The sequence below is a fragment of the Peromyscus californicus genome, unplaced genomic scaffold (genome assembly GCF_007827085.1).
Source record: "Peromyscus californicus insignis strain IS unplaced genomic scaffold, ASM782708v3 Scaffold_7__1_contigs__length_154581171, whole genome shotgun sequence".
NCBI lineage: Eukaryota > Metazoa > Chordata > Mammalia > Rodentia > Cricetidae > Peromyscus > Peromyscus californicus.
This window is the reverse complement of record NW_026294595.1, coordinates 48,205,414-48,230,976: the sequence shown is the minus strand read 5'-3', so window position 1 is coordinate 48,230,976 and position 25,563 is coordinate 48,205,414. Positions and strand designations below refer to the sequence as shown.

General features: G+C 43.9%; 2 protein-coding genes across 10 annotated transcripts in view; one reads left to right on the top strand and one right to left on the bottom strand.

The window, feature by feature from the left end:
* Positions 1–6,009, bottom strand: part of Dcaf17 (DDB1 and CUL4 associated factor 17) — a 34,346-nt gene extending 28,337 nt beyond the window's left edge. The window contains exons 1-3 of the mRNA XM_052724235.1: positions 5,629–6,009; positions 5,162–5,265; positions 712–802 (exon numbers count right to left, since the gene is read on the bottom strand). Of these exons, the coding sequence (XP_052580195.1) occupies positions 712–802; positions 5,162–5,265; positions 5,629–5,754 (321 nt within the window). The 5' untranslated portion in view covers positions 5,755–6,009. The remainder of the gene's footprint in view (positions 1–711; positions 803–5,161; positions 5,266–5,628) is intronic.
* A 152-nt stretch (positions 6,010–6,161) lies between these two features.
* Positions 6,162–25,563, top strand: part of Mettl8 (methyltransferase 8, methylcytidine) — a 90,976-nt gene continuing 71,574 nt past the window's right edge. For 3 of the 9 annotated variants that reach the window (XM_052724550.1, XM_052724547.1, XM_052724546.1), the window contains exons 1-2: positions 6,166–6,378; positions 7,641–7,720. In XM_052724550.1, the coding sequence (XP_052580510.1) occupies positions 7,718–7,720 (3 nt within the window). In that variant the 5' untranslated portion in view covers positions 6,166–6,378; positions 7,641–7,717. Of the gene's footprint in view, positions 6,379–7,640; positions 7,721–25,563 lie in introns of all 9 variants that reach the window. The other 6 variants (XR_008215099.1, XR_008215101.1, XM_052724552.1 and 3 more) reach the window with 4 other exon arrangements.

Sequence of the window (25,563 nt, the reverse complement as noted above, 5' to 3'; positions counted from 1 at the left end):
AATGACTTTTTTAAGAAAACTTTGTATTGATACTGGAAAAAACACATTCTCTTCTTGGTTATTCTAAAGATTTGGGAGTCACAGGGATTTTTAAGTTTTATCTTTTAAAAAATACACTAACAATGACTAGTCCATCTAAACAAAAATGCTTTAAAGAACATCATGGACGAGGGTCAGAAACGTTGCAAAGCCAGATGACTGGCACATCTGCTACGAGGTTGTGTTTTCCATCTATGGCAGGGAGTTGCACCCATGAAATCTCAACAATACTGCTGCCTATAGAAGGCCTGCACACCACCACCACCAGCTGACATTCGAACGTGGATGGGGAAATCTCATGAGGCCCCGTCCCTAAATGAAGAGCTACAGGCAGTTAATGGCTGCCGAGAGGGAGAATCAGTCTTTGTCAGAGATTAGCCTCCTGACAGGCTATCCAGTCTGAAGGGGTCAGCCCTAAACACATACACATCTGAGCAACGGGAGATGGGCTCAGCAGGTGTGTGTGTGTGTGTGTGTGTGTGTGTGTGTGTGTGTGTGTGTGTCATGACGTTGAGAGGGAGTGTGTGTGTAATGGAAGGAACTGAAATAGAGAGAGGGTGGGGTAGAAATGATATGAACACAGTATAAGATTTTTAAAAATGAAATAAATAAATAAAACATTTAAGAGCTGGGGGAGCTTTAAAAAAACAATGCTCTAGAAAGAAATCTCACCACTGGGCATTCCCATAATAAAGCATCCTCAATTTTTTCTGCCTTGGAACATTTTGGCATTTCATAAATTTTTCTTGGCTCTGATGCAACACTAGGAAAAAAAAGAAAATAAGCATTATTAATTTTAAACTCAGGTGGTCTTTGTTCAGATTTCAGATATTTCTTTCACATGTCTATAGGCCCAAATTACAACTTGTTTTTTTTAACTGTTCTGTTTTTTTTTTTTAATCACAAATTCAAAATACACAAACACAGGAAAAAAATGTAAAAAAAAAAAAGTCAAGATTAAAATAGTTTATAATAGGGTCTGGAGAGATGGCATAGTAGTTAAGATCACTTGCTGTTCTTCCAGAGGATTCATTTGGTTCCCAGGACCCACATCAGGCAGCTCACAACTATGATTCCAGCTCCAGGGGATCCTATGCATCTGGTTTCTGCAAGTACCTTCACATACACGCATGCACATGCACATGCACATGTAAACACATAACTAAAATTAGATAGTTTGTACTACAATAAAACCACCTAAAACAAACACACATTTCGGTTCATCTTCCAGATGTTCCTTATGTAAATGGAGCTACTTAGACATTGTTTTACAACATAGCATTATACTGAATTCTTTTATCCTTAAACATTTGCTGTAAATGTCTGTTGAATCCACTGAGTTCATTCTATTGCTCTGATACTTAAAAATGATAATGTACAGATTAAAAAGTTCCCATTATGTGTTGGCTAGTTTTATGTCAACTTCACACAAGGTAGAGTCATCAGAGAGGAGGGAACCTCAAGAAAATGTCTGTGGGCTAGAGAGATGGCTTAGTGGTTAAGAACAATGGCTGCTCTTTCAGAGGTTCTGAGTTCAATTCCTAGCAACCACATGGTGGCTCACAACCATCTGTAACAGGATCTGGTGCCCTCTTCTGGCATGCAGAGCACTCATACATAAAATATAAATAATTTTAAAAAAGAAAGAAAATGTCTGTAAGATCAGATCAGGCTGTAGGTAAGCCTGTAGAGTATTTTCTTACATACTGACATTGTGAGTGGTACCCATGGTGGTCCTGGGTTCTATGAGAAAGCAGGCTGAGCAAGCCAGAGGGAGCAAGCCAGTAAGCAGCACTCCTCTGCATCAGCTCCAGCCTTCAGGTTCCTGTCCTGTTTGAGTTCCTGTCCTGACTTTCTTCAGGAATGAATAGTATTGTGGAAGCATAAGCCAAATAAACCCTTTCCTCCCCAAGTTTCTTTGATCATGCTGTTTCATCAATAGTAATTCTAAGACACACTAGTTTGAATAAGCATTTGTGGATACAAAAGGAAACACTTTCTATGTATATTTTATTTCTTTCAGAAGTATTAAATGTGTCTTACCCCATTATCACTGAATATTGTATCTTCCAGCAACTTCAAGGCTAGACTTTGGTAACATTTAAGGTGCTTGCCAGGCCCCAGACTGTCCCAGAACTACATCCACCCCCTCCCTACCAAAAAAGTGAACATTGTATCCTTGGTGCTTTCTTTTGAAACAGTCTCGCTACCATGCCTAGGCTGTTCTGAACCATCCTTCTCGCCTCAGCTTCCCCGGACTGGGGCTACAGCCCGCCACCTCCCTCGGCTAGTCTCTAGTTCTCTGAGAACTACTGAGATGTGGTCATAGATGTTTTCTTAACTGAAGAACTTTAAAGTTCAAGTACTGTGAAAAGAAACAATCTTTAGAATGACATTTTATTTGCCTCTGATATTCTCTCAGTGACTCGAAGGTTTAAATCCAACAGAATGTCACAGGAGCAAAAGCAATCTCCTGTGATTCTACCTGTGGGTGCAACACTCCTTAACAGCATGGTGAAGAACACCCGACACCAATCAAGAGCATTTACTTTGACTGAACTTTTAAAAATCAAAACAACCGTCTGACTTGGGAAACTGATGAGCTGGGTACTAAACAATACCTAAGGGTCAGTGTTAATACTACAAGGCATGGTGATGAGTATCACAAACATAGAAGAGAATGTCCGGATTTCCAACGCTAGAATCAGAGCCTTAAAACAGACACCGTTTTCAAAAAGAACCGAAGGAAATGATTAAAGGGTCAACCACTTAAGCCTCTGGTTGTTCTTATAAAAGCACACAAAGAAGCAGTTATTCAAGAGAACCTTCTGGAATTCAGTAAGGATAGTAGGAGGTCACAATGTCTGCATCAAGCACATTTCCTTCTTTCCTTCTTTCAGCTTAGGAAGATGGTATCATTCATAGCTCAAAACTTTTATGGCTGAGACTTCTAGGATCCTTCCCCCTGCTGCTTTGACTCAGAAGGCACTCTCTCAAGAACAGGCAGAGTGACACCATTTTCATCCAGCCGCAGTCATGTGTTGCTGAGGCTGAGTCCTATGTTAGTGTAGCTGAAAGTTAGGACCTCTTCTGCCCAGGCCCCAGGGAGGCTCTACTTAGGTACACTACAGTGTAGAATAACAGGACTCTGACATCACTTCTCTTTCTTTGTAAGGTCCAGACTGGCTTTACCTTGCTTCCCTAAGCTGAGTATTTCACCCACCTGACCTGCTCTGCTTCTTCCACTAAGGGAGTCACTCCATCAACTCAGGTGACCAGCCCCATAGAGTTGGCTTGAAGACTGCCTGGGCAGAGAAGCAGTTCCAAAACAGATAGCCCACAGTTCTTTCCAATAAAACTGACTTTATTTGCAACAGATGTGGAGGAGTTCAAGCATATGTGCACTCTATAAATCATTGGAAGCCAAATAGAGGGTCATGGGTAATTCACTAGCACTAAAGGCTAAATTGTAGGTTAGCTGATTTGCCAAAGAACCAAAAAGGATAACGACAAGAGTAGTGATTCTCAACAGTGGGTCACAACCCCTTCGATGTCACATATCAGATACCCTGCACATCAGATATTTACATTACGATTCATAACAGTAGCAAAATTACAGTTATAGAGAAACAACAAAACAATTTTATGGTTGAGGGTCACCACAGCATAAGGGTCTCAACATTAGGAAGGTTGAGAACCACTGGACTAGAGTCAAGGCAAACCTCCAAAATCACTAGTCTCTCTGACTTCTAGTTTCTAATCCAATAAGAAAACAACTTAGATGTTATCACCTTGGAGATAGCTCAGTTGGTAAAATGCTTGCCATGCAAGCAAGGGGACCTGTGTTTAAATCCCCACCTCTCATAGTTTCTGCCATTTGTAATCCCAGAGCTGGGGAGGTGGAGACAGGCAAATTCACAGGGCTTGCTGGCCAGACCATCTACTGGAAACCTAGTTTCCTGGTCCAGTGAAATAAGACCCTGTCTCAACAATAAGGTGGATGGCTCCCGAGGAATGGCATTGAAGACTGACCTATTGCCTCAGTAGACACAGAACGAAAATGCCCATTTTTTTTTTAGAGATGCAAAGTGAAGGATGTGTTTAGAATATGCTTTAAAAGATTTACCATCACGATAAAGGGCCAGGCAGTGGTGACACACCCCTTTAATCCCACCACTTGGGAGACAAGAGGCAGAGGGATCTCTGAACTCAAGACCAGCCTGTTCTACAGGTTGAGTTCCAGGACAGCCAGGGCTACACAGAGAAACCCTGTCTTAAAAATTAAAAAAAATAGGGGTTGGGGATTTAGCTCAGTGGTAGAGCGCTTGCCTAGCAAGCGCAAGGCCCTGGGTTCGGTCCTCAGCTCTGGAAACAAAAAAAGTTAAAAAAAATAAAAAATAAAAGAAATGGCCGGGCAGTGGTGGCGCACGCCTTTAATCCCAGCACTCGGGAGGCAGAGCCAGGCGGATCTCTGTGAGTTCGAGGCCAGCCTGGGCTACCAAGTGAGTTCCAGGAAAAGGCGCAAAGCTACACAGAGAAACCCTGTCTCAAAAAAAACCAAAAAAAACAAAAAAAAAAAAAAAAAAAAAAAGAAATGAAAGAAAAGAGAGGCAAATTGATAATTCTTAGCCTAGGTAACTGTCATGGAAGCATCAACTCACTGTGTCTTTCCCTGTAGCCTGAATGGTTGTGGATGAGGCTGTTAAATATTATGCATCTATAAATCCTATGCTTTTGTTTGAATACTTTCTCTTGGGGGAAAAAAAAGTAAGCACTTCTAAAACAAAATATGAATACCCGTCTCTCAAGCAGCATCTAATTATTTCATAACCTGTTTCTTGACTCTGATCTTTTAATGTTATAAAGCAGCAAATTGTGCTGAGCAATGTATTATTTTCCCTATGCTATAATTTTGTGTAAAATAAGTATTTATGAAGATGAAACCTGCAACTTTAGATTTAACGAGGTTTTTAAATCGCATGCATTTTCCTCCTAGTTTTATTATGGATTCATTTTTCTATCTTCCTATTTCACTAAGCACTAAAGAAGGCACGTGGTTCTATAAAAACTACAGTCAGGTGAATTACAGCCAAAAAAAAAAAAAATCATCACTAAGATTTACCTGCTGACACAGCACCGGTAATTGTCAAAATATATTCTTCCTCTCTCATAGGCTATAGGTGACTTGGAATGAGTTGTCCAAACATTCTTAAATTTAGTACTCTCCTGAAAGATACAAAGAATTTTAGTTTAGGAAAAAACTCAGCTACCTGCTATGGAACCATTTTTAAGTGGGTAGTTTACATCTACTTTCAAGTACATTGTTTTTTAATTCTTCCTCCCTCTGCCTACACGTGTTGGTTTAATTGGATGCCCAACTTTTAGATCGATCGTTTGCAGGAAGGCAAAAGCTTTTAAAAACTAAAGCCATGATGCGGACCTATATGCACCTATTTACTAACATCCTAGTTACGGGACACGGATGCCCCTCCCCACTTATAACCCTCAAAGGAAATCCGAGCGTGTAAAAAACTGCACGCCGGGAGGAGGAGGATGGACCCCAGGCACCCCGACTACAGCGGGCGTCACCTGGCACACCAGCGCCCGCAGGATGCCCAGGTTCGTCCTCTGCACCACGCCGGCGTCGCGTGCGAAGAAGCCTAGAGCCCGGCGACTCAGCCGGCGGCACACATTGGTCTTCGGGGTCCGGCCCATGGAGGCTTGGGGTCCGCAGGGCCGTGAAGGGGCGCGCCCCTCACTTCCGCGAGGGGTGGCAGCCGCCACCTGCGAGCCTCAAGGGAAAGCGGACGCCGGAGCCCCGCACTGGGCACTCGGGGACAGAGAGCAAGACTTAGCACCACTCGGGTTGGGTGCAAAGGAAGAGACCCAACGGCCCCTGCATGGCCTTTCCTTCAACTCTCGGGATTGCCGCTGCACCTCGCGGCCCGCCGTAGACACTCCCTCTCCCGGAAATGTAGTTCCCATGGCCTCCCCTCCCCCCACCCTACTGGTTTCTTTTTCGAAAACTACAATTCCCATCAGGCAGAGCGAGGGCTGGTCCGGCCCCGCCCCACCCTGCCTTCAGCCCTCCTCTCCCGGCCCTGATAGGCTGCGCCGTAGGCCTGCGCGGTGGGTCGGGTCGTCTTCCGGGCTGCACCTGGCTAGCGTGGGAGGCCTTTGGGGCCGCTGTGCGGCCGCCTCCTGGTGGCGTCTCTTCTGTGTGCCACGCACCTAGGGAGCAATCCCTTTCCGCCCTGGTGGTGGGACGCCCTACTTTGGCCCCGCGAGGCTCTGGCCACGTGTTCGGAGGGGTGTTGTGTCCAGTGGGACCCTCCAAAGGTACGCCCTGCGGCTTTGCCTCAGCCGCCCTTGGGACGTTGTGGATGAGGTTGACTTAAGCATTTGGTTGTATAAACACTTACGCTTTCGAATTGTAATTAGTGGTGAAAGATGCTGGTTTTCCCACCAAAGTTAAGATTAAATTTCTCCTTCTCAGAGGCCCTAGTGTGGCCAGCGGGGACCCTGGCTGGTTTTGTGATAGTTGCTGTTTCCCTTCTCCTTGCTTCCATTTTTTTCCCCATATAGGGAATAAAATATGAAATGCTTGCATTCCTATTGGATTGCCCAAGATAATCCAGGTTGACGTCCCTAAGTAAAAATTAACATTCTCTGTTAACTAGCTCTGCCTGCGTGTCCAAAATTCCCAGCACACTAAAATTTCCTTAACTGTATACCACACGCCACCATTCGTTCGTTGTAAACCTCTTTAGTGAGGCGTCTGCATCTCCCACATAGACTTGGTTTGTCACTCCTGATCTTAGGTGCTTAAAGAAAAACTCAGTAATCGCACCAGCTTTCTGATTGACAGCTTAGAAGTACAATACCAAATGTGTTTTGTGCTGGGTCGCAATTTAAGCGCTTAGGGTTTTTGTTTTGTTTTGTTTAGGGAAAAAAAAAAAAGGAAAGGAAAAACTGTCTTTTTACCCTTGATGCATTTTCTTTGGGGTCTGGCCTTTTCTTGCTGATATTTCATGACTTGCTGATAGCATAGTGTGGAGTGCTTCGTGTATTTTTAGAAAGCTCTACAATAGTTAATTTGGTCTTTCATGAATGCAGCTGTCACTGAGAAAACTGGAACCCAGAAAAACATATCTGGATTTTCTTTGGCTGAAGCGAAATGCAAATCATTGCTGAGTTGCACTCATCATCTCTTTCTTTCTGTAGCTCTGTCTTTCTGTGCTCTCCCACCATGGCCGAGCTTGTGTATCTGTGCTTATCGTTCACATAACCTTAAAAGCACCATTATAGTTGAATATTACAACAAAAACAGTAGCAAGTGGTGGACATGTGATTCTACCCTCCACGCATTCACTTCTGCATACAAAGTGCCAGCAGTGAGTTACTCAGTGGCTGGACACAGACCCACCCCTCAGACATGCTGGGCATCATCCTCATTTGCTGCTCCATTATAATGGTGCTGCCTTTCCTGGTTTGGATCAAAGTCCTCCGGTTCTAACAGATCCAACTGCTTGTCCTCTGGGAACTCTGTAAGCTTGAGAAGTCTGTTTACATGTTCCCCCTTCATCTTGCACTCTTACCAGGGTGGTACTTCAAGGCCAGTCGCCTCTAAGTGTTTTTGAGGTCTTCCTGAGGCATCAAGCTTGACCCCTAAATCATCATGGTAAGTGGTTCCTTTCACCATTTTCTTTTCTTTTCTTTTATTATTATTATTATTATTATTATTATTATTATTATTATTATTATTTGGTTTTTTGAGACAGGGTTTCTGTGTAGTTTTGGTGCCTGTCCTGGATCTCACGCTGTAGACCAGGCTGGCCTCGAACTCACAGAGATCCGCCTGGCTCTGCCTCCTGAATGCTGGAATTAAAGTGTGCACCACCACCGCCTGGCTTTCTTTCACCCTTTTTGACAGCCAGTGAGCAGGCTGGAGCTGTGGGGGAGCAAGATGGGGCTGCACAAGTGTCCACAGCTTGGACAGCCTATACTCTTTCTTACCTGTTCTCTTCCTGTGGTATTTATCTTACCACCAATCTCCCCAAAGAAAGTCAGTAGACTGTCTTTGCCTCTCCTACAACCAAGTCCTTTTGATTCTATTTCTGTCCGGTCTTTTCTTCTGAGTAGTTTAGTGCCTTCCCACTTTTATCATGTTATTATTAATTAGCCTTCTGATTGTTCTTTCTGCCTCTGCTTGGATATTTTCGATCCCAACCTGCCACAGTTTTTGTAGAATGCCTTTGCTAATGCACAAAGCTGTCACATCCTTCTTAGTGGCTCCTAGTCACCCACTGCAGAATGTTTCAAACCAGAATCCAACCCAGGATCTTCCATTGTTAAAGTATTTTTAGTATGTTAGATGTATGTAAATATAAAACTATATAAAGTCCTATGTATCTTTTATGCAACTCTAATAACCAGGCATTTGTTAATTAAATGAACAAATGCTTACTCATTGTGATCATTGGTACTGTTTTGCTAGACCTTAAAAATTCAGAAAGCCAATCATCAGTCTGTCCTGTCCTTCATGCATACTGTTTTTACATTGAGACCTATATGTATTTTTCTAGTGTTCTAGATTACTCAGTGTCCCAGTCTTTATTTAAACCACCCAAAACCTTCCTTGGTTAGTGTGCCTGCACTTTATTTGACCCTCACTGGATAACATCATTTCTATACATCAGTGTCTTGTTCACTTTTCTGCTGCTGTAGTGCAGCACCAAGACCAAAAGCAACTTGGGCAGGAAAGGGTTTATTTATCTTATAAATCCTGAATCACAGTTCACTGAGGGAAGCCAAGGCAGGCGCTCCAACCCTGGCAGGAGCTCCAACCCTGGCAGGGGCTCCGTAGAGGCCCTGGAGGAGTGCTGCTTACCAGCTTACTCCTCAGGGCTGTGCTTAATATGTTTTTTTTTTTTTTTTTTTTTTTTTTTGGTTTATTTGAGACAGGGTTTCTCTGTGTAGCTTTGTGCCTTTCCTGGGACTCACTTGGTAGTCCAGGCTGGCCTCGAACTCACAGAGATCCGCCTGGCTCTGCCTCCCGAGTGCTGGGATTAAAGGCGTGCGCCACCACCACCCGGCATGTTTTCTTATAGAACCCAGGACCACCTGTCCAGGTGTGACTCCACCACAATGAACCCATCAATAACTAATTAAGAAGATGCCCTACAGGCCTGCCTGCCTACGGCCTGATCTTATGGAGCAGTGGTTCTCAACCTTGCAAATGCTGCAACCCTTTAATACGGTTCTTCATGTTGTGGTGATCCCAACCATAAAATTATTTTTGTTGCTGCTTCATAACTGTCATTTTGTTGCTGTTTTGACTCGTAATGTAAAGATATATTTCTGATGGTCTTAGGGGGCCCTGTGAAAGGATCATCAACCCCCTAAGGGGTCATGACCCACAGGTTGAGAACCACCATTATGGAGCCATTTTTCTCAATTGAGGTTTACTCCTGTCAGGTGATTTTAGTTTGTGTCAAGTTGACATAAAATTAGCCAGACTCTTTCATTACTTTGTATTCATGGCAAATGCACAGCTTGTCGAGGAGTGCACCCCTAAACCCCAATGTGGGACCGGAAACTGGACAGCACTCAGGTGAACGATGCCATCTAGAGCATCTAGATAGTCATCATCCTGACTATCCTTTTGTTAAGGTTCTTTTTTCTTTTTTGAAGATTTTTTTTTTAAATCAAGTTGAAAATAAGGGTTTCTTGATCAGGCTAACAGTCTGGAGGACACATGCGTCGATCCCCAAGGGTCCATAGAGGGTCCATCAGAACCCCTGAGTGTCCCGTAAAGGATATGGCTACAGCTCAGCCTCATCCCTTGACCGTCCTTCATGTCTGTCCCTGTGCAGATGTGTGTCCACTTGCTCAAGCCTTTCTACTCGGCTTTCTTTAGTGCTCCTTTTCTTCCTTTCTCTTAGCTGTTAGGCTCAAGACTCTCCCCGGATGGCACAGCTCTGCCTGAACCCTTTCCTCTACCCCCTCCAGCTAAGCAGCCTTGAGTATGACCCCATGTTACTCTGCATATACTTGTGGCACTGTATTGAGCTAACCTGGGCAGGAAAAGGAGCTGTGGTATTGTTCTGCCTCTTTAGCACACTACTTAAAATGTGGTTAATGCATGCATATATTGAATGAATGAATGAATGAATGAATGGCCTACAAAACCAATGTGTAGAACTTATCAGCAACTAAGTGCTTTTGGCACCAATGTAGATTTTCTCTCCTCTTACTTTTTAAATCCATAGGAAACCACAACAGAAATGAGAAATACAAATCCCTGTGAAGTGTACCTTTAAAGTAGGTATTTTTCAGCCGGTCATGGTGCTGCACACTTTTAGTTCTAGCCCCTGGGAGGCAGAGGCAGATGGATCTCTTAAGAATGGAAAGCAGCCTGGTCTACATAGGAAGTTCCCAGACAGCTAAGACTACATAGTGAGAACTTGTCTTAAAAAAAAAGAAAGTGGGGCTGGGCAGTGGTGGCGCATGCCTTTAATCCCAGCACTCGGGAGGCAGAGTCAGGCGGATCTCTGTGAGTTCGAGGTCAGCCTGGTCTACAAAGCGAGTTCCAGGAAAGGCGCAAAGCTACACAGAGAAACCCTGTCTCCAAAAAACAAAAAACAAACAAACAAAAAAGTGGGTGTTTTTCATAATAGCATTAACAGATGCAGCTTATGATTACAGGTTCTCTAGTTTGGGGGGATGGTAAAATAAATACTGGTTCTTTTTTACCACTCCCCCATTCTTTGTTTTATGTTAGCAAAATATCTGCTTGTATGATTTGCTTAAAGAAAGGTGTTTTAGCTAAATATTTAAGCTCTCAGGCTTTTGAGTATTTGAAACAAAATTTGAAGCAAGGCCCTTGGAGGTCATTGTTCAGCAGCTGTTGTCCTCTGCCGGGGCTGGGACCTGTTTGGCAGGGTGTAGCAGTGACTGTGATAGAAGAACCAGCTAGATAGTACTCAGTGTTGCATCTACTCATCATGGGTTGAAAACGTAGATTTTCAGTACTGGGAATCACTGTAAGGAAAAGACTGGGAGCCCCACTTGAGCCAGAGTGGACGGAGAAGACCTCTCTAAAGGGGGGACTCTCAAGCTGAGCCTTGAATAATGAGGACTGCTCTACAGAGGTCTCAGGAAAAAGACAGCGTGGTGCCTCATATTTGTAATCCCAGAACTCAAGAGGTTGAGGCAGACCAGTCCATGTGAGTTTGAGGCTAGCCTGGGCTACAGAATTGCTGTGTGAGACCCTTTCTCAAAAAAAGGCAAGCATCCCGGCAAAGGGATGCTCAGCCACAGGGTCCTCAAGGCCTGTGACGACAAAGTTGGTTTTTTTCTACACTGTCCAGAAGTCTGGTGTGGCTCTCTTGTATCCAGGAGGGAGATAAACTCAGAGCAGTAGGCAGGGACCAAATCATGACCAGCCTTTCAGACTGAAGGAAGGAGTTTGAATTTATTCTGTCATGACAGGAAGCCACGAGAGGCTTAGAGGAGGGGAGTAGCATGATCTAGTTTGTTTTAATAACATTTGTCAGAATGTACTGGTGGGCCCAGCTTCTTAAACTGGATTCCAGCCGTTATGGGATCACATGTCTGAGTGTGGGGGCCATGAGACATTTGGCAACAGTAAAAGGTTTCTGAATGTACAACCAAGAATTAATTCAGAACTGAAGTGTGTGGTGAATCTGGTGGGCTTCTGGCAGTGTTGCCGATGTTGCAGCCTCAGTTCTGAGTATACAGTGGCCACACTTCACACAGCACACTTCCTGAAAGGCGTTAGTGCAGACTCAAGGCCATTGTAGGCTATGAATTGCAGTATTGGTGCTGTCTATACAAGCTCTTCTGTTCCTGCAGAATCATGATTTAAATATGGAAAACAAAGACTGTCCATATTTCCCTACCATCATTCCTCAGCATGTGAGGACCAAATTATTATATCATTAGACCATGCCGTGTTAGAACGTTTGATTTGAAATTTTCTGTTTGGGTTGCAGTCTTCAGTTTCATAAATAAATTGTGAAATGAATTTTGGCTTCTGATTAGGACAGAATTTCCAACAATATCTGAAAGGGTCCTAAACATGCCTCCTGCCAGTTTACCCTAGGTATTTATACAAAGTGGTATGTATTCTCAGCATTTATAATTCTAAAATCTATATCCACTCTGAAAAAACTTCGTCGATATTCTACATCTTATGATATCAAACACTCAGCCAAGATTTAATTCTTTCTTACTTATTTATATGTGTAGCTTGTGCATGGGTACATGTGTATGCTACGCTGTACATGCATGTATGTGTGTGTGTGTGCGTGCATGTGTGTGTGTGCATGTGTGTGTGTGTATATGTATACATGCACGTGGTGGCCAGAGGTTGATGCTGGTGTCTTCCTTGATTTCTCTCTGCCTTGCCTTTGAGGCAGGGCCTCTGGGTGAACCCTGTGCTTACTAATTACCTATGACAACCTGTCCATCTCTGCTTCCACTCTGCTGGAGTACAGATATACACCAACACACTTTTTTTTATGTGAGTGTTGGGATATATATATACAGAAAAGCAGCTCTCAATTTAAATCAGGTAAAAATTATTTAGAATTTCTCTGTAGGGTTAAAACTTTGTGATCCTTGTTTAAAAAGCCCTTAACTCGATGCCACAAAATGCCTGCCCTTTTTTTCCTCTAAAAGCTTTAAGAATGTGTCTTTCCATTGAGTCTTTAATTTAATATGGGAATGATGTAAATGAGTGATCCATTTTATTATTTTTCATATGTGACTAGTCACTTGTCCAGAACCATTTATTGATTAGTCCTCATTTCTAGGTAGAGCTGCAGTGTTAGCTCTACTGTTCATCAGATTTCGTATGTGGTGGCTTTATCTGTCTTCTGTTGCTATAACAAAATACCCGCGGCTGGGCACTTAATCAAGAAGTGTTTAATTTCCTACTTCTGGAGGCTGAAAGTTAAGATCCAGAGGCTGAATTTGTGTGTCTTCTTCCTTGGCTGTATCACAACATGGTCGATGGCATCGTGGTGGGAACATGGGTCAGAACGAGAGAGCATATGGTGACAGGAACCAGGAACTGACCGAGGTCTGGTGGGGACCGTGTTACTCCTTTTCCCGAACAGCGCCTCCAGCAGTCCACTAACCACCTGGGCCCTGTTCTTGAAGGTCTGCCACCTTTGGGGGACACATCTGAACCACATGTAAGCCATGGCACATCGTTGGGTCTGTTTCTAGTCTCTGTCCTGTCCTGTTTTCCTCTCTCTGAGCTAATAGCTGACTAATTATTACAGTCAGTTTTGTAACAAAGCTTGACAGCTGTCGGGACAAGGCTTATACCTGATTCCAACTCTTCAGAAATTTTTTTCTTTTCTGTTTGTACTTTTTGTTTTAAAACACCTTAAGTTCCACAGAAAACCTCACTAGAATTTAAAAAAATAGATATAGTTTTTATTTTATTTTATGTGTATGAGTGTTTTGCCTGCGTGTATGTACATGCACCACATGCATGCCTGGTGCCCATTGACGTAAGATGAGGGCATTGGATCCCCTAGGACAGGATTATAGACAGTTGTGAGCTGCCATGTGGGCTCTAGAAACTGATACAAGTTTTCTGCAAGAGCAGCCAGTGCTCTTAACTGCTGAGCCATCTCTCCAGCTCCCTTTGGGATTTTGATTGGGATGGATGATATTATATCAAGTTGAAGAGCATCAGCAACCTACCCATTTCAAATTAGTCTATAGAAAGTCTTTCCTGATTTCCTTAGATCTTCTTTAGTTTCTTTGAAGTTTGGTAATTTTCCTGAAAGGAAATATTACCCTAAAAATTATTCCTAAAATATTTTGCATTGTCTTAAGAATATAATTTTTAATAAATGTTGTAAATGATATATGTACGCATATATATATATATATATATTTTTTTTTTTTTTTTTTTTTGCTTTCTTAAAACAGGGACTCATTATGAAGCTCCTGGACCACAAATTTAATCTTCCAGCCAAAGCCTCCCCCATGTTGGTATTACAGGCCTGCACTGCCATGCCTGGCTAAAAATTCTAGTTTTAAATTTATTACATAATGTATCTACTCTGGGCTGGGGCATGTGCTTGCCATGGTACATGTGTGGAGGCAATGGACAGCTCCCCGGTGTGTATTCTCTCCTTCCACTATGTGGGTCCCAGGGATCACACTGACCATCAGGCTTGTGGCAAATGCCTTTACGTGCTGAGCCACGTGGCTGGCCCAATTGGATTTTTTAATATTACTCTTGTTTCAAGTAAATTAACATGCATTTGTCTTCGGTAGGTCGAGAACTCTTGCCAGGCTTCCTCTTTAATTATAATAATCATCACTTGTGGGCTTCAGGAGTTTTTTTAGTGTTGGTAATCCTTCAGGAAATTGTGACCCTTTTGTTATTTTTCTGCCCCTTATCTTTTATTTCTATTTCCTTTTCTGCTGTGTTGACCCAAGTGTGCGGTTGAGTTTCTCCTCAGGTGACAACACTGACAGCTCACTCTAGTATTTATAAAGGGAGTAGCTGCTACTGAGGGGGACGTTGCTACCAACCAGGGGTCTTGACGGGTTCGTTTTCTCTGCCGGCTAAAGTTGAAAGGCAGGAAGAGGGCAGCAGGGAGCAGTGGAGAAACACACGAACAGAATCAGTCAGAATCAGCAGTTGAAGGGAGGCTCATACTAGGGGTGAGGAAACACTCATGGGGGACGCACAGAGAAGAAGCCCATCCCCTGACCACCCCCACCCCACTACCACTCAGAAGGACAACTCAGAATGTGGAGAAATCCAGTCTCCTCTTCCCCCTCTGACTTAGGGTTGGTCGTTTTTGAAGAAAGACAGGATGGCTGATGACTCACAACCGTTGTGTAAACATGTCTCGTCTTTCCAGATCTCCTATCTTGTCTGCCTGCTAGGGAATCAATCTAACTCCTAGACCCTTAGCATTGCAGGTCGCTGATGATGGTTCTTTATCAGGTTAATAAAATTCTCTCCTGTTCCATATTGGCTAAAAGTTTTGTTTATTTGATCAACTAGACATTGAATTTTATCAGTGCTTTCTGTATATTTGCTGTTGTGATCTATGATTTTTTTCCCTCATATATGCATACATATATCATTTACAACATTTTATAATGTGGTAAAGTACATAGATACACTGGATAGACTAAATGGATCCATTTAGATAAATGTGGTGACATATTTTGTTTTTGTGCATTGCGGGCTTTGGGTTGCTGCTGGCTCCAGTGCTCAGGAATTTTGGTTTCTGGAAAGATCTTTCTAGCTTGCTGGCTCAGTGATGTATGTTGTTAAAATAATCTGTATTTTTTGTTTGTTTACCCAGCATTTTGGGGTGTTGCATAGCAGAAAGGCTTCTGAAGTATCAAGTTCACCAAATTTTCAGAACTAGATTCCATTTCCTCATATATATATATATATATATATATATATATATATATATATATATAATATATATATATATGTATGTATGTATGTATATAAAACCATCAAAGCTTTAGTCAGCATAGAAGAGAGTCTAAATGGCCCCAGCACCCCTCAGCACTGCACAACTAACCCCACTTACGGCCGCAGAGAAGGGTTGTGTAGTTGGGAAGAGTGTCATAGCAAGAGTCAAAGTCATGCTGTAGCCACAGGAGCAGCACTTACTGAGATCTTGAACAAGCCACCTCCTCTCTCTGGGTTTATTCAGTCATCTGCTGAGTGGATACTTTTAGGACTGAAGTGAGATTATATATGCTTACAGATACAAGCATCATGTAAGGACAAAGCCTGAGATGTAAATATGACACCCGGTGCATTCTCTGTTAGGAAGAATACAGCAAGAGCCAGGCGGTGGTGGTGTACGCCTTTAATCCCAGCACTTGGGAGGCAGAGGCAGGAGAATCTCTGTGAGTTTGAGGCCAGCCTGGGCTACAGAGTGAGTTTCAGGAAAGGCACAAAGCTTTTCACAGAGAAACCCTGTCTCCAAAAAAAAAAAAAAAAAAAAAAAACAAAGAATATAGTAGGAATGCAGAGGGTTTAGTATGGTACACTGAGGACTGTTCTTTTTAGGGTGAGAAACTATTTTATGTACAACTATACATGATGGTGTACATTTGCTGAAACTAGGAGTTTACAGTCCAGAGAGAGAGGAGAGGAAGGAAAGGAGGAAGAGAAGGGGAAGGGGGAGGCAGCGAGGGAGAAACAGCTTGCTTGTCCCATCCTAAGAGGAGAGACTTAGGGGCCGTGGCCTGACCTGTGAGGCCGCAGCTCCTGATCTAGCCGATTTGACCTCTACTTTCATGTAGATGCAGATGTGTACATATGTAAACACGTAGAGCCACAGGTGGGAATCGGTTGGTTGGTTATACACATGTATTTGCTTGCTTTGTCCACCAGGGGTACCGAAGCAAAGACAACATAGTAGCAAGGAGCATTCTCGGTGCCCAGACTCTAATAAAAGGAGCAAAACTTGGAAGAAATGGCTGTTTGGAGTGTTGGGTCAGGAATAAACAGGATGAGCTTGTAGCATCCTGCAGTACCAGAAAGTATAAAGTGGTAAAAACAAAAGCATAATGATAGATAATGGCGTATCTAAGGAATATATGCCTGTGCTCGTGAAGGCCATGTGTTGACTTTGAGGGCTTTGGTGGGCTCTGTCTTAGTTAGGGTTTCTATTGCTGTGATAAAACACCATGACCAAGAGGAACTTGGAGAGGAAAGGGTTTGTTTCAGCTTATGAATCGGGTCACAATCTAGTGCTGAGATAAGTCAGGGCAGGAACTGAAGGCAGGAACCCGAAACAGAGCCTATGTTCTCAGGGCTTGCTCAGTCTGCTTTCTTATAGCATCCAGGACCACCAGCCCAGAGTAGCACCATCCACAGTGAACTGGGTCCTCACACACCAACCCTCAGTCATGAGAAAAAAAAAAAAAAAAAAAAAACGCACCACAGGTTTGTCTGAAGGCCAGTCTAGTGAGGGCATTTTTCAACTGAGGTTCCCTCTTTCAAAATGACTCTAGCTTTTGTCATTGACACAAAACTAGCCAGCATGTCCTCTACCACTCTCTGTTTTGAGACAAGTTTCTGTCTGAATTTGTCACTTGCTGTTTTGGCTAGGCTGGCTGGCAGGCAAGTCCCCAAGGTCCACCTCTGTCTGCCTACCAAGCTCTGGGGCTGTAGGCATGTGCAGCTGCACCTACATTTCGGGTAGGTGCTAGAGACTCAAGCCCAGACCCTCATGCCTTCACAGCAGGTGGCTTCGCCCACTGATGCACCTCCTCAGCCTCCAACTCCCCACTTCTTTTTTGTTTTTAAATTTGTATGTTTTGTTTGAAGAGTATATTCTAATATCCCAGCGTGGCCTTTTCCCTGTTGCGCGCTCTCTCTCTCTCTCTCTCTCTCTCTCTCTCTCTCTCTCTCTCTCTCTCTCTCGTCTTTAAATAGCACGCGTTATTATACATATTGGTTTCATTGAGCCACTTTCATACAGGTACCTGATGGATTTCAGTCATGTTCACCCCATTACCCCCTTTTGTCCCCCCGCCACTTCTGCTAATCACTTTCCTCTTCCCAACAAATGTGCGTGTGCCCGCGCACGTGCACACACACACACACACACACACACACACACACACACACACACACACATCCTGCCTTCTACTTCCATGGTTTTTGTTTTGACCCAGTGAGTTTTATTAGGGTTGTTACAAGGGTGTGGGTACCTCACCAGTTGTACACCACTGAAAAAAAAGTCTCTCTCCCACCAACCATTATCTGTATATAAATACTCAAAGAACCGTGTGGGGTCCCATGAGCCCCCCCCCCCCCCCCCCCCGCCCCCATGACACAGTGTGACCAGCCTGATTTTGTGTGCATCTTGGGCAGGTAATCACAGCTGCTCTGAGTTCAAGAACGCAGTAGCCATGCTGTGCCTACATTCAGCATTCCACACCATTCCCAGTCGCTTAAGACTCTTTTACAGTCTTTCCTCCCCTTCTCCTGCAGTGTGTCCCGAGCCTTGAAGCAGGGGTGATAGAGCTCCCCCACTTAAGAATATATTGATTAGTAGAGTGGAAGGAGCCTGGAGGTCAGAAAACAAGTTGGAGTCTGGTCTCTTTTTCCACCTTTGTGTGGGTTCCAGGGACCATGTCACCAGGCTTTCACAGCTAGTGCCTTTACCTGCCGAGCCACCTCACCAGGCCTCGATGTCCCTCTTAGGACTGGACATTCGGCAGTCATTTATTCTCAGTACCTTGACCAGCTAAGGGTCTGCAGTCTCCTTTGGGACATCCCTCCATGAAAGCCATCACCTTGGGCTGGAGGTGTAACTCAGTGGTAGAGTGCTTGCCTAGCATGTGTTAAGGCCTTGGTTTCCTCCCCAGCCCCGAAACTAAACCCAAGCAAACCTCGTCCTTACTATAGTCCTAAAAAAATGTGGTAAATATCAGCCAAAGACATTCTACAAAATACCCACTCCTCAAAACACGGGATCCTTGAAATACAGGAAAAGTCTTACTTTGAGAAACAGGATCAGAAGATATGGCAGCCGATTGTAACATGGTATCCTGGCGGGGATTCTGGGAGAGAAGAGGACATTAGGGGAAATGAAGGCAGCACAGATGAAGTATGTTTTTCTGCTGTTGTCAATAGTAACAAATGCACCAAATTTATACAAGAGCTGCATGGGAGAAGCTATGTCAGATATTCGGGAACTCAGTAGATCCTTAACTTAACAATCAACCTAGAACTGTCCAGAAACTTAAACTGTTCTTGAATGTGGTGAATGCCTCTGCAGAGAAGCTGCAGGGCTTAGTGGTTAAGATGAACCCAAGCACACGCCTTTAATTCCAGCATTCAGGAGGCAGAGGCAGGAGGACTTCTGTGCTTTCAGAGCCAACCTGGTCTACAGAGCAGGCTCCAGGACAGCCAGGACTACATAGAGGACTACCCTGTCTCAAAAAAAACAAAACAAAAAGATGAGCCACATGCTAGGCTGCTGAGGTTCCCTTCTTAGCCTCATTGGTCACCCTAATGACCAAAATGATGTCACATCCCCCTGTCTCCATCACCATGTCTTGTCTCCCCCGTAAGATTTATTTTTATTTATGGATATGTGTCTATGTGCCTGTGAGTGAATATATGCATGTGTGTGCAGGTGCCTGCAGGGGCCAGAAAAGGGTGTCGGATCCCCTGGAACTGGAGTTCCAGGTGGTTACAGACCCCCTAATGGGAGCCAAATCTGAGTCCTTTGCAGAAGCAATACTCTTAACCACTGAGCCATCTCTCCAGCCTCTACTGTCTTCTATTAAATAAATTCTTCAGCGGTCTGAGATGATACATGGAGAGGATTTAGAGGAATGTGTGGCAATACGTATTAATTCTGTTTATCATCACCACTTTGCTCTTTAGTTTGGGGCATTTTTGTGGTTACAGCTGAATTTCACTGCATTGCTCCTCTTCTACATACTGATTTTGGGGTTGGCATGCCAACAGAACTGTATCCTTAATGCTGCATTCTTAAAGGAGAAAGCATCAAGATTGTAAAGATTCAAGAGAAAGCAAGGCCAGAACTTGAGAATTCCTTTTTTTTTTAATGTATAGGAGTGTTTTGCCTGCATGTATGTCCATGTACCATGTGCATACCTAGTGCCCAGGCTGGTGACAAGAGGGTGTTGGAGCCCCTGGACTGGAGTTATGAATTGTTGTAAGCCACCACGTGGGTGTTGGGAGTTGAACTTATGTCCTCTGCAAGTGCCCCTCACCACTAAGAATTCTTAACCTTAGTTTCCTGTTTTGTGTGAGGCATGACTGAGTCGATACCAAAGCCACCGAGCCTGGCAGGGCCTTCTGCCTATGAGGATAAATGCCCAGCATTGAGATTCTGAAGTTAGCTTTTTTGGTCTTCAGCAGATTTCTGATTAAGCCATCCTGGTTTTTGTTTGGGTTTTTGACATACGTTCTCAGGTATGTAGCACTGACTGGTCTGAAACACACCTTTTGTAGCCAGACTGGCCTTGAGCTTGCTTCCTGACTTGGCCACCCAGTGCAGGTGTGAGCTGGAACTCAGGTTGCTAGGCATGTGAGGCAGGCACCCTTTACTATTGAACCATCTTGTCAGCCCTTTCTCCTTCTTTAACTGTTTGAGACAGAGGCTCAGCTGTGTATCCCTGGCTGACCTAGAACTCAGGATCCTTCTTCCTGAACCGCTGGACTCCTGGGATTCTAAGTCTGGGACACCATGCTTGGCTTTTTATGATGCGTTCTTATTACTGCTGAAGTTAGTATACAGAGCCCCACAATGCTTTTGATGGAATATATTTTCAGAACAATTTGATGTTTCTCTTTGGTGTGAAGAAAGCAAGCAATGTCTTAGTCAGGAGTTGTCTCTTTGAGCAAGCAGTTGCTGGAAACCGAAAGGCAAATAAAATGCCTGTGATTGGGAAGTTGTTTCTCTGGAGACGCCCACCAGAGGGCGCACGAGCTTTCCCGGGGCTGGGCAGACCTGCCTGGGGCCATCTATGTTTGCTGTCTGATGATTAACAAGTACTATAAATGACAAGAACGTGGTGCATCAGAGCCACCGTTGCTAAATGAGGAGAGAAAGCAGCCATAATGCCACATGGCAGTGGAGAACTGTGGTCACCAGAGGACGGGAAGGGGAGGGGGAAAAGGGGTGCCAGGAGGTGTCCATACCTGGTTCAAAAAATGGAGTCAACTGTCACTCTACTCTCAGTATAGTGGCTGTAGCTACAACCACTTAGCATATGTTATAAAGAACTAGACGAGCCATTCAACGGTTCCCCTGCACAATGACGTGATAAATATCGTTATTTGATCGTTACATTATGTGCGTAATTTTGAAAGAAAAACAAAAAGTCAAGGTAGCAAGCGCCTGCTGTAGTTGGTGAATAGGAAGTTTCTAGATGACTGGAATTTGACATCCTAATGGGGGCTTATGAAACCTCTCTAGTGGGAATGCCACCCAGTACCCAGGCCAGCGTCTTTCCCTCCTCCCTCTACGTGTGGATATTATGTAGAACTTGTGTACTTCCTAACTTTAAAAACAATTGTTTTGTAAGTACAAAGGTACTTTGGGGATTTTTTTCCCCTTGAGAGGTGGAGACAGGATAAGGAGTTCAGGAGTTCAGCCTTTGTTACATTGCATTTAAGGCCAGCCTGGGTTACCTGAGACCCTGTCTCCAAACAAACAAACAAACAAACACCAACCAACCAACCAGCCAACCAAACTAGGAAGAAAACATTTTAAGATTCGCTGAGACCACCTGTGAGTCTGAGTTAGAAGCATCTGCCTAGAGCATGTCTGCGCATGTGTGCTTGTGCAGGCAGGCGTGCAGGTCCCGAAAAGGAGCCATTCGGAAGACTTTGTTCTGCTTTCCTCCTCTACCTCTCAGAGGACTTCTTTATTAATAAGTTTAAAAGTTTGACAACATTTTGCAGATACTTGTTTTTCCTCTCTATGGATATGCATTTAATAATTTAGCCAGTACTATAAAAATAACTATACTTTTTCAGCATATGTACAATCAGTGCTGTGACAAATTCTTAATATATTCTGATTATTTTACAGAACATCTTTCTAAAAATGGAATTTTCCATCATGTTTTCTTATGATGATGCATACTTTTAATCCCAGCATTAGGGAGACAGAGGCAGAAGTCTAAGCAGATATCTGTGAGCTCAAGGCTAGCCTGGTCGACATAGAGAGTTCCAGGCCAGCCTGGGCTCCATAGAGAATCAATCTGACAGGCATTCATTGTGCTGTTTTGTAGGTGGGACAAAGCTTTCACCCTCTGTGTGTGCTTTTGTAACATGTCTTGGTATTATGGAAAATATTAGTTCATCCATTGTAGTGGGTCTTCCAAATGTTGACACATTCCTTGTGTCATAAATAAATCTTACCCTTAATACAGCAGTACACAAGTATTGGAAAGCTGCTTCCTCACAGTGGTGGACACACATTCACTAGAATTTTAAATTTTGCCTAAAAGCTCAAATTGTATCAAAGGCAGTACATGGTGTCTGTTGTTTCCCTAACAGGCATACTTTATTTCTGAGGAAATGACACAGGAGAAGTTGTGCTCCGTGAAGACACTTTTTATGGCTTCATTGTAGAGGTGTGTGAGGGTGGGGGGCCGTCCTGAGGGTCCGGTTAGTGAAGACGACAGCGCCTCAGCATGGTTTGTTACCTCTGCTTTGCGTCGGGCCAGCCTGCTGTTACTGCGTCCATCCGTCTACACACGTCGTAGTCGGTGGGCTAACACCATCGGTGGACTGTGGCAGTGAGCAAAAGGTCAATAACGTATTAATATGATTGTGGGAACAGTTCTGACCTCTGACGATCCTTGATGGGAACTTGGGGGCCTCTGTGGACCACACTGAGAAGGTGAATTCTCAGTGGCTCATAGCAACCCATTCTTTCACCTGACATTAGCTGGGGGATAATTTGTGACTCAGTTCTTGTGACATTTGTGAGTGGGTCTTTGGGGAGCTTGTGAGAAGTTACCTCATTCCTAAAAAGAGACTGAAGAAAGACGTGGTCCTTTTCTTTCTCTGGAGGGTGTCCTGCCAGTGTGGTATCTGAAACTGGTGCAGCCATCTTGTAACCAGCTGCGGGACTCAGCCTTAGGATAACGGTAAAAGAACCTCCAAAGACATCATTGGTGGTAAACATTTCTGAGTCGCAGTGTTTGCGTTTATTTTTGTGAATTACATTAGCATATTTTCTACTGAGGTCATTTCTACTTGTTTTCTAAGCATTTCTTATGGATGGTAATAAAACATCCTAATAGCTTAACAAATATCCCCACCATCTTTTATAACATTTCCAAAATCTTTTCTCATGCTTTTTGTGTGTGTATGGTGCATACGTGTGAGTGTGCAGGTGCACACCTGTGTGTGTACATGTATCAGTCAGAAGTCTTCCTCTCTCGCTCTCCCCTTTTATTGCCTTGAGACAGGGTCTCTCACTGAACCTGAAACTCTGTTTCCTCTAGGCTGACTGGCCGGTAAGGTGTTGGGTGTTGTTAGTTTTTTGGCTCTTTTTGGGGGACTGACTCCCAACTCCCAAATAAATCATACATGGAGGCTTATTCTTAATTATGAATGCCTGTCCTTAGCTTGCTTAGTTTCTAGCCAACTTTCCTTAACTTAAATTATCCTGTCTGCCTTTTGCCTCTGGGCTTTTCCCATTCTTCTGTAAATCTTACTCTCACTCGGTGGCTTGCTGTGTAGCTGGGTGGCTGGCTCCTGGAGTCTTCCTCCTTCTCTGGCTACTTCCCTTTCTTCTTCTCCCAGATTTCTCCTTCTATTTATTCTCTCTGCCTGCCAGCCCCACCTATCCTTTCTCCTGCCTTGCTATTGGCCGTTCAGTTCTTTATTAGACCAGTCAAGTGTTTTAGACAGGCACAGTAACACAGGTTCGCAGAAATAAACAAATGCAACATAAACAAAAGTAACACACCTTAAAATAATATTCCCCGACAGCTGGCATCTGCTTGTCTCCTCCCTGGGATTACAGGCCCACACAGCTATGTCTGGCTTTTTATATGGGGTTTGAATCAGGTTTTTGTGCTTGCAAAGCAAGCATTCTTACCACTGAAACATACCTCCAGCCCCATCAATTGATTTCTTTTTATTTTTATAGTTTGATATCATGTTTAAAAGATTTTTTCTCCCCACTTTTTAGAAATATTTATTATTTTCTAAGCTTAGAAGATGTAACTTTAAATTTTTTGCAATTACATTTTTTTCTTATTGCTGGAGGGGTGTGCCCATGTGCCCTGGCACATGCATGGAGGTCAGAGGACAACTTGCAGGACCTACCATGCAGGTCCCAGGGATGGAACTCAGATTGTTTACTTGCCCAGCCATCTTACTGGCTTAAGATGTGATTGCTTTATGTTCAAAGTGTAATTTTTCTGCAGTCTTCAAGTTCGATGTGGAACAGAGAAATAATATTTCCCCCAAATGGCAGGTAGCCCATTTTCTTAATGTATTCCTTTGAATAAAGCATTGCTCTTTTAAGCCACTGATTCAAAACACTAGCTATTACAGACAGACCTTTTAATATCTATTTTGATCAGTTTCTGGACTTCCTAACCTGTTGCATTTGCTGTGGCTCTATCCTGACATTAGATACATGGCCAGGATTTACTTTTTTTATAGGTGCTCCAAGGTCTGGCTGACAAGCCCACTTCCATTGCGCTGCCCGGAAGCCCAGCCCAATCTAGCTCCATCATCCGTTTTCTCTCTGTTTTCCTGGCGCTTCCTGTATGCTTATTTTTCCAAATGAACCCTTAAATTACTTGTTCAAGTTCCCCCCAAAACACTTTAAATTTTTTTTTTTTTGGTTTTTCGAGACAGGGTTTCTCTGTGTAGCTTTGCGCCTCTCCTGGAACTCACTTGGTAGCCCAGGCTGGCCTCGAACTCACAGCGATCCGCCTGGCTCTGCCTCCCGAGTGCTGGGATTAAAGGCGTGCGCCATTGATTGGAATTACTGTTAAGTATTTTTTGAATCCCTGGTATTAGGTTTCTCCTCCAACATAATAAGCCAAATCGAGCTGAATTAAAAGTAAAGGACCAGGTTTAATCTGAGCAAAGCATTCCTGGGTGACCTCAGGGGTGGGGTGGGAGTGGGGAGAAATCACATAACAGGTCTATGGACTGGAGCTTAAATACCCTGTAAATGTCCTGTAGGCTGATCTTGAGCGTCTCTGGGTGAGCTGAAAGGAGCAGAGTTTGTGTGTGTGTGTGTGGGGGGGGGGGGTGGGTGGGAGGGGGGGGGGGGTGCTGAGTTGGAGTTTCCAACAGAACATCCCAACTTTCTTGGATATATGGTCGCTGGTTCAAGTCTGGCTACTGTTGGCATGGGACTATGTGGGGAGGAAGAGTCAAGAATTGGTGAGCTCATGCTCAGCGGGAGATGTGGGTGAAGAAACATTAGGTTAACTGCCATTCTAGAGACCTCAGGGGTCTGTTTCTTGAGGAAGAAAGAAGACAAGTTGCTAGGAGAAAAAATAGATTATAAACACCGGCCCTATGAACAGGGCTAGCCTTGGGAAGAGTGAAGACTACCAGAAGGAATGGATTGGAGGTGTGCTCATTTATCCTGGGTAGGTGCCCACTTGAGTCTGGAGAGGTGGTACCAGCACTGATGTCCCAGGAGCTTGTGGGGATGGCATGCCCAATTGCAAATGTGTTCCAGGATTACCTGAGCCATCATATCTGCTGTTTCCCTGGAGGTGGGGAGTGCCTCTATCTATCCCGTAAAGGTGTCAATAAGAGTTAAGAGATAATGGAGCTTTTTATGAGTGGACATGTGGGTGAAGTCTGCCTGCCAGTACTTGCCTGATTGGTGTGTCCTTGGAGCTGGTGCAGGGGCTGGCTTATCTGGATAGCTCCTTGCGGGTTGGCCTTGGCACAAGTCTGGCAAGAGGAGTGAACCTGTCTAGAGACTGATAATAGTTTCCACC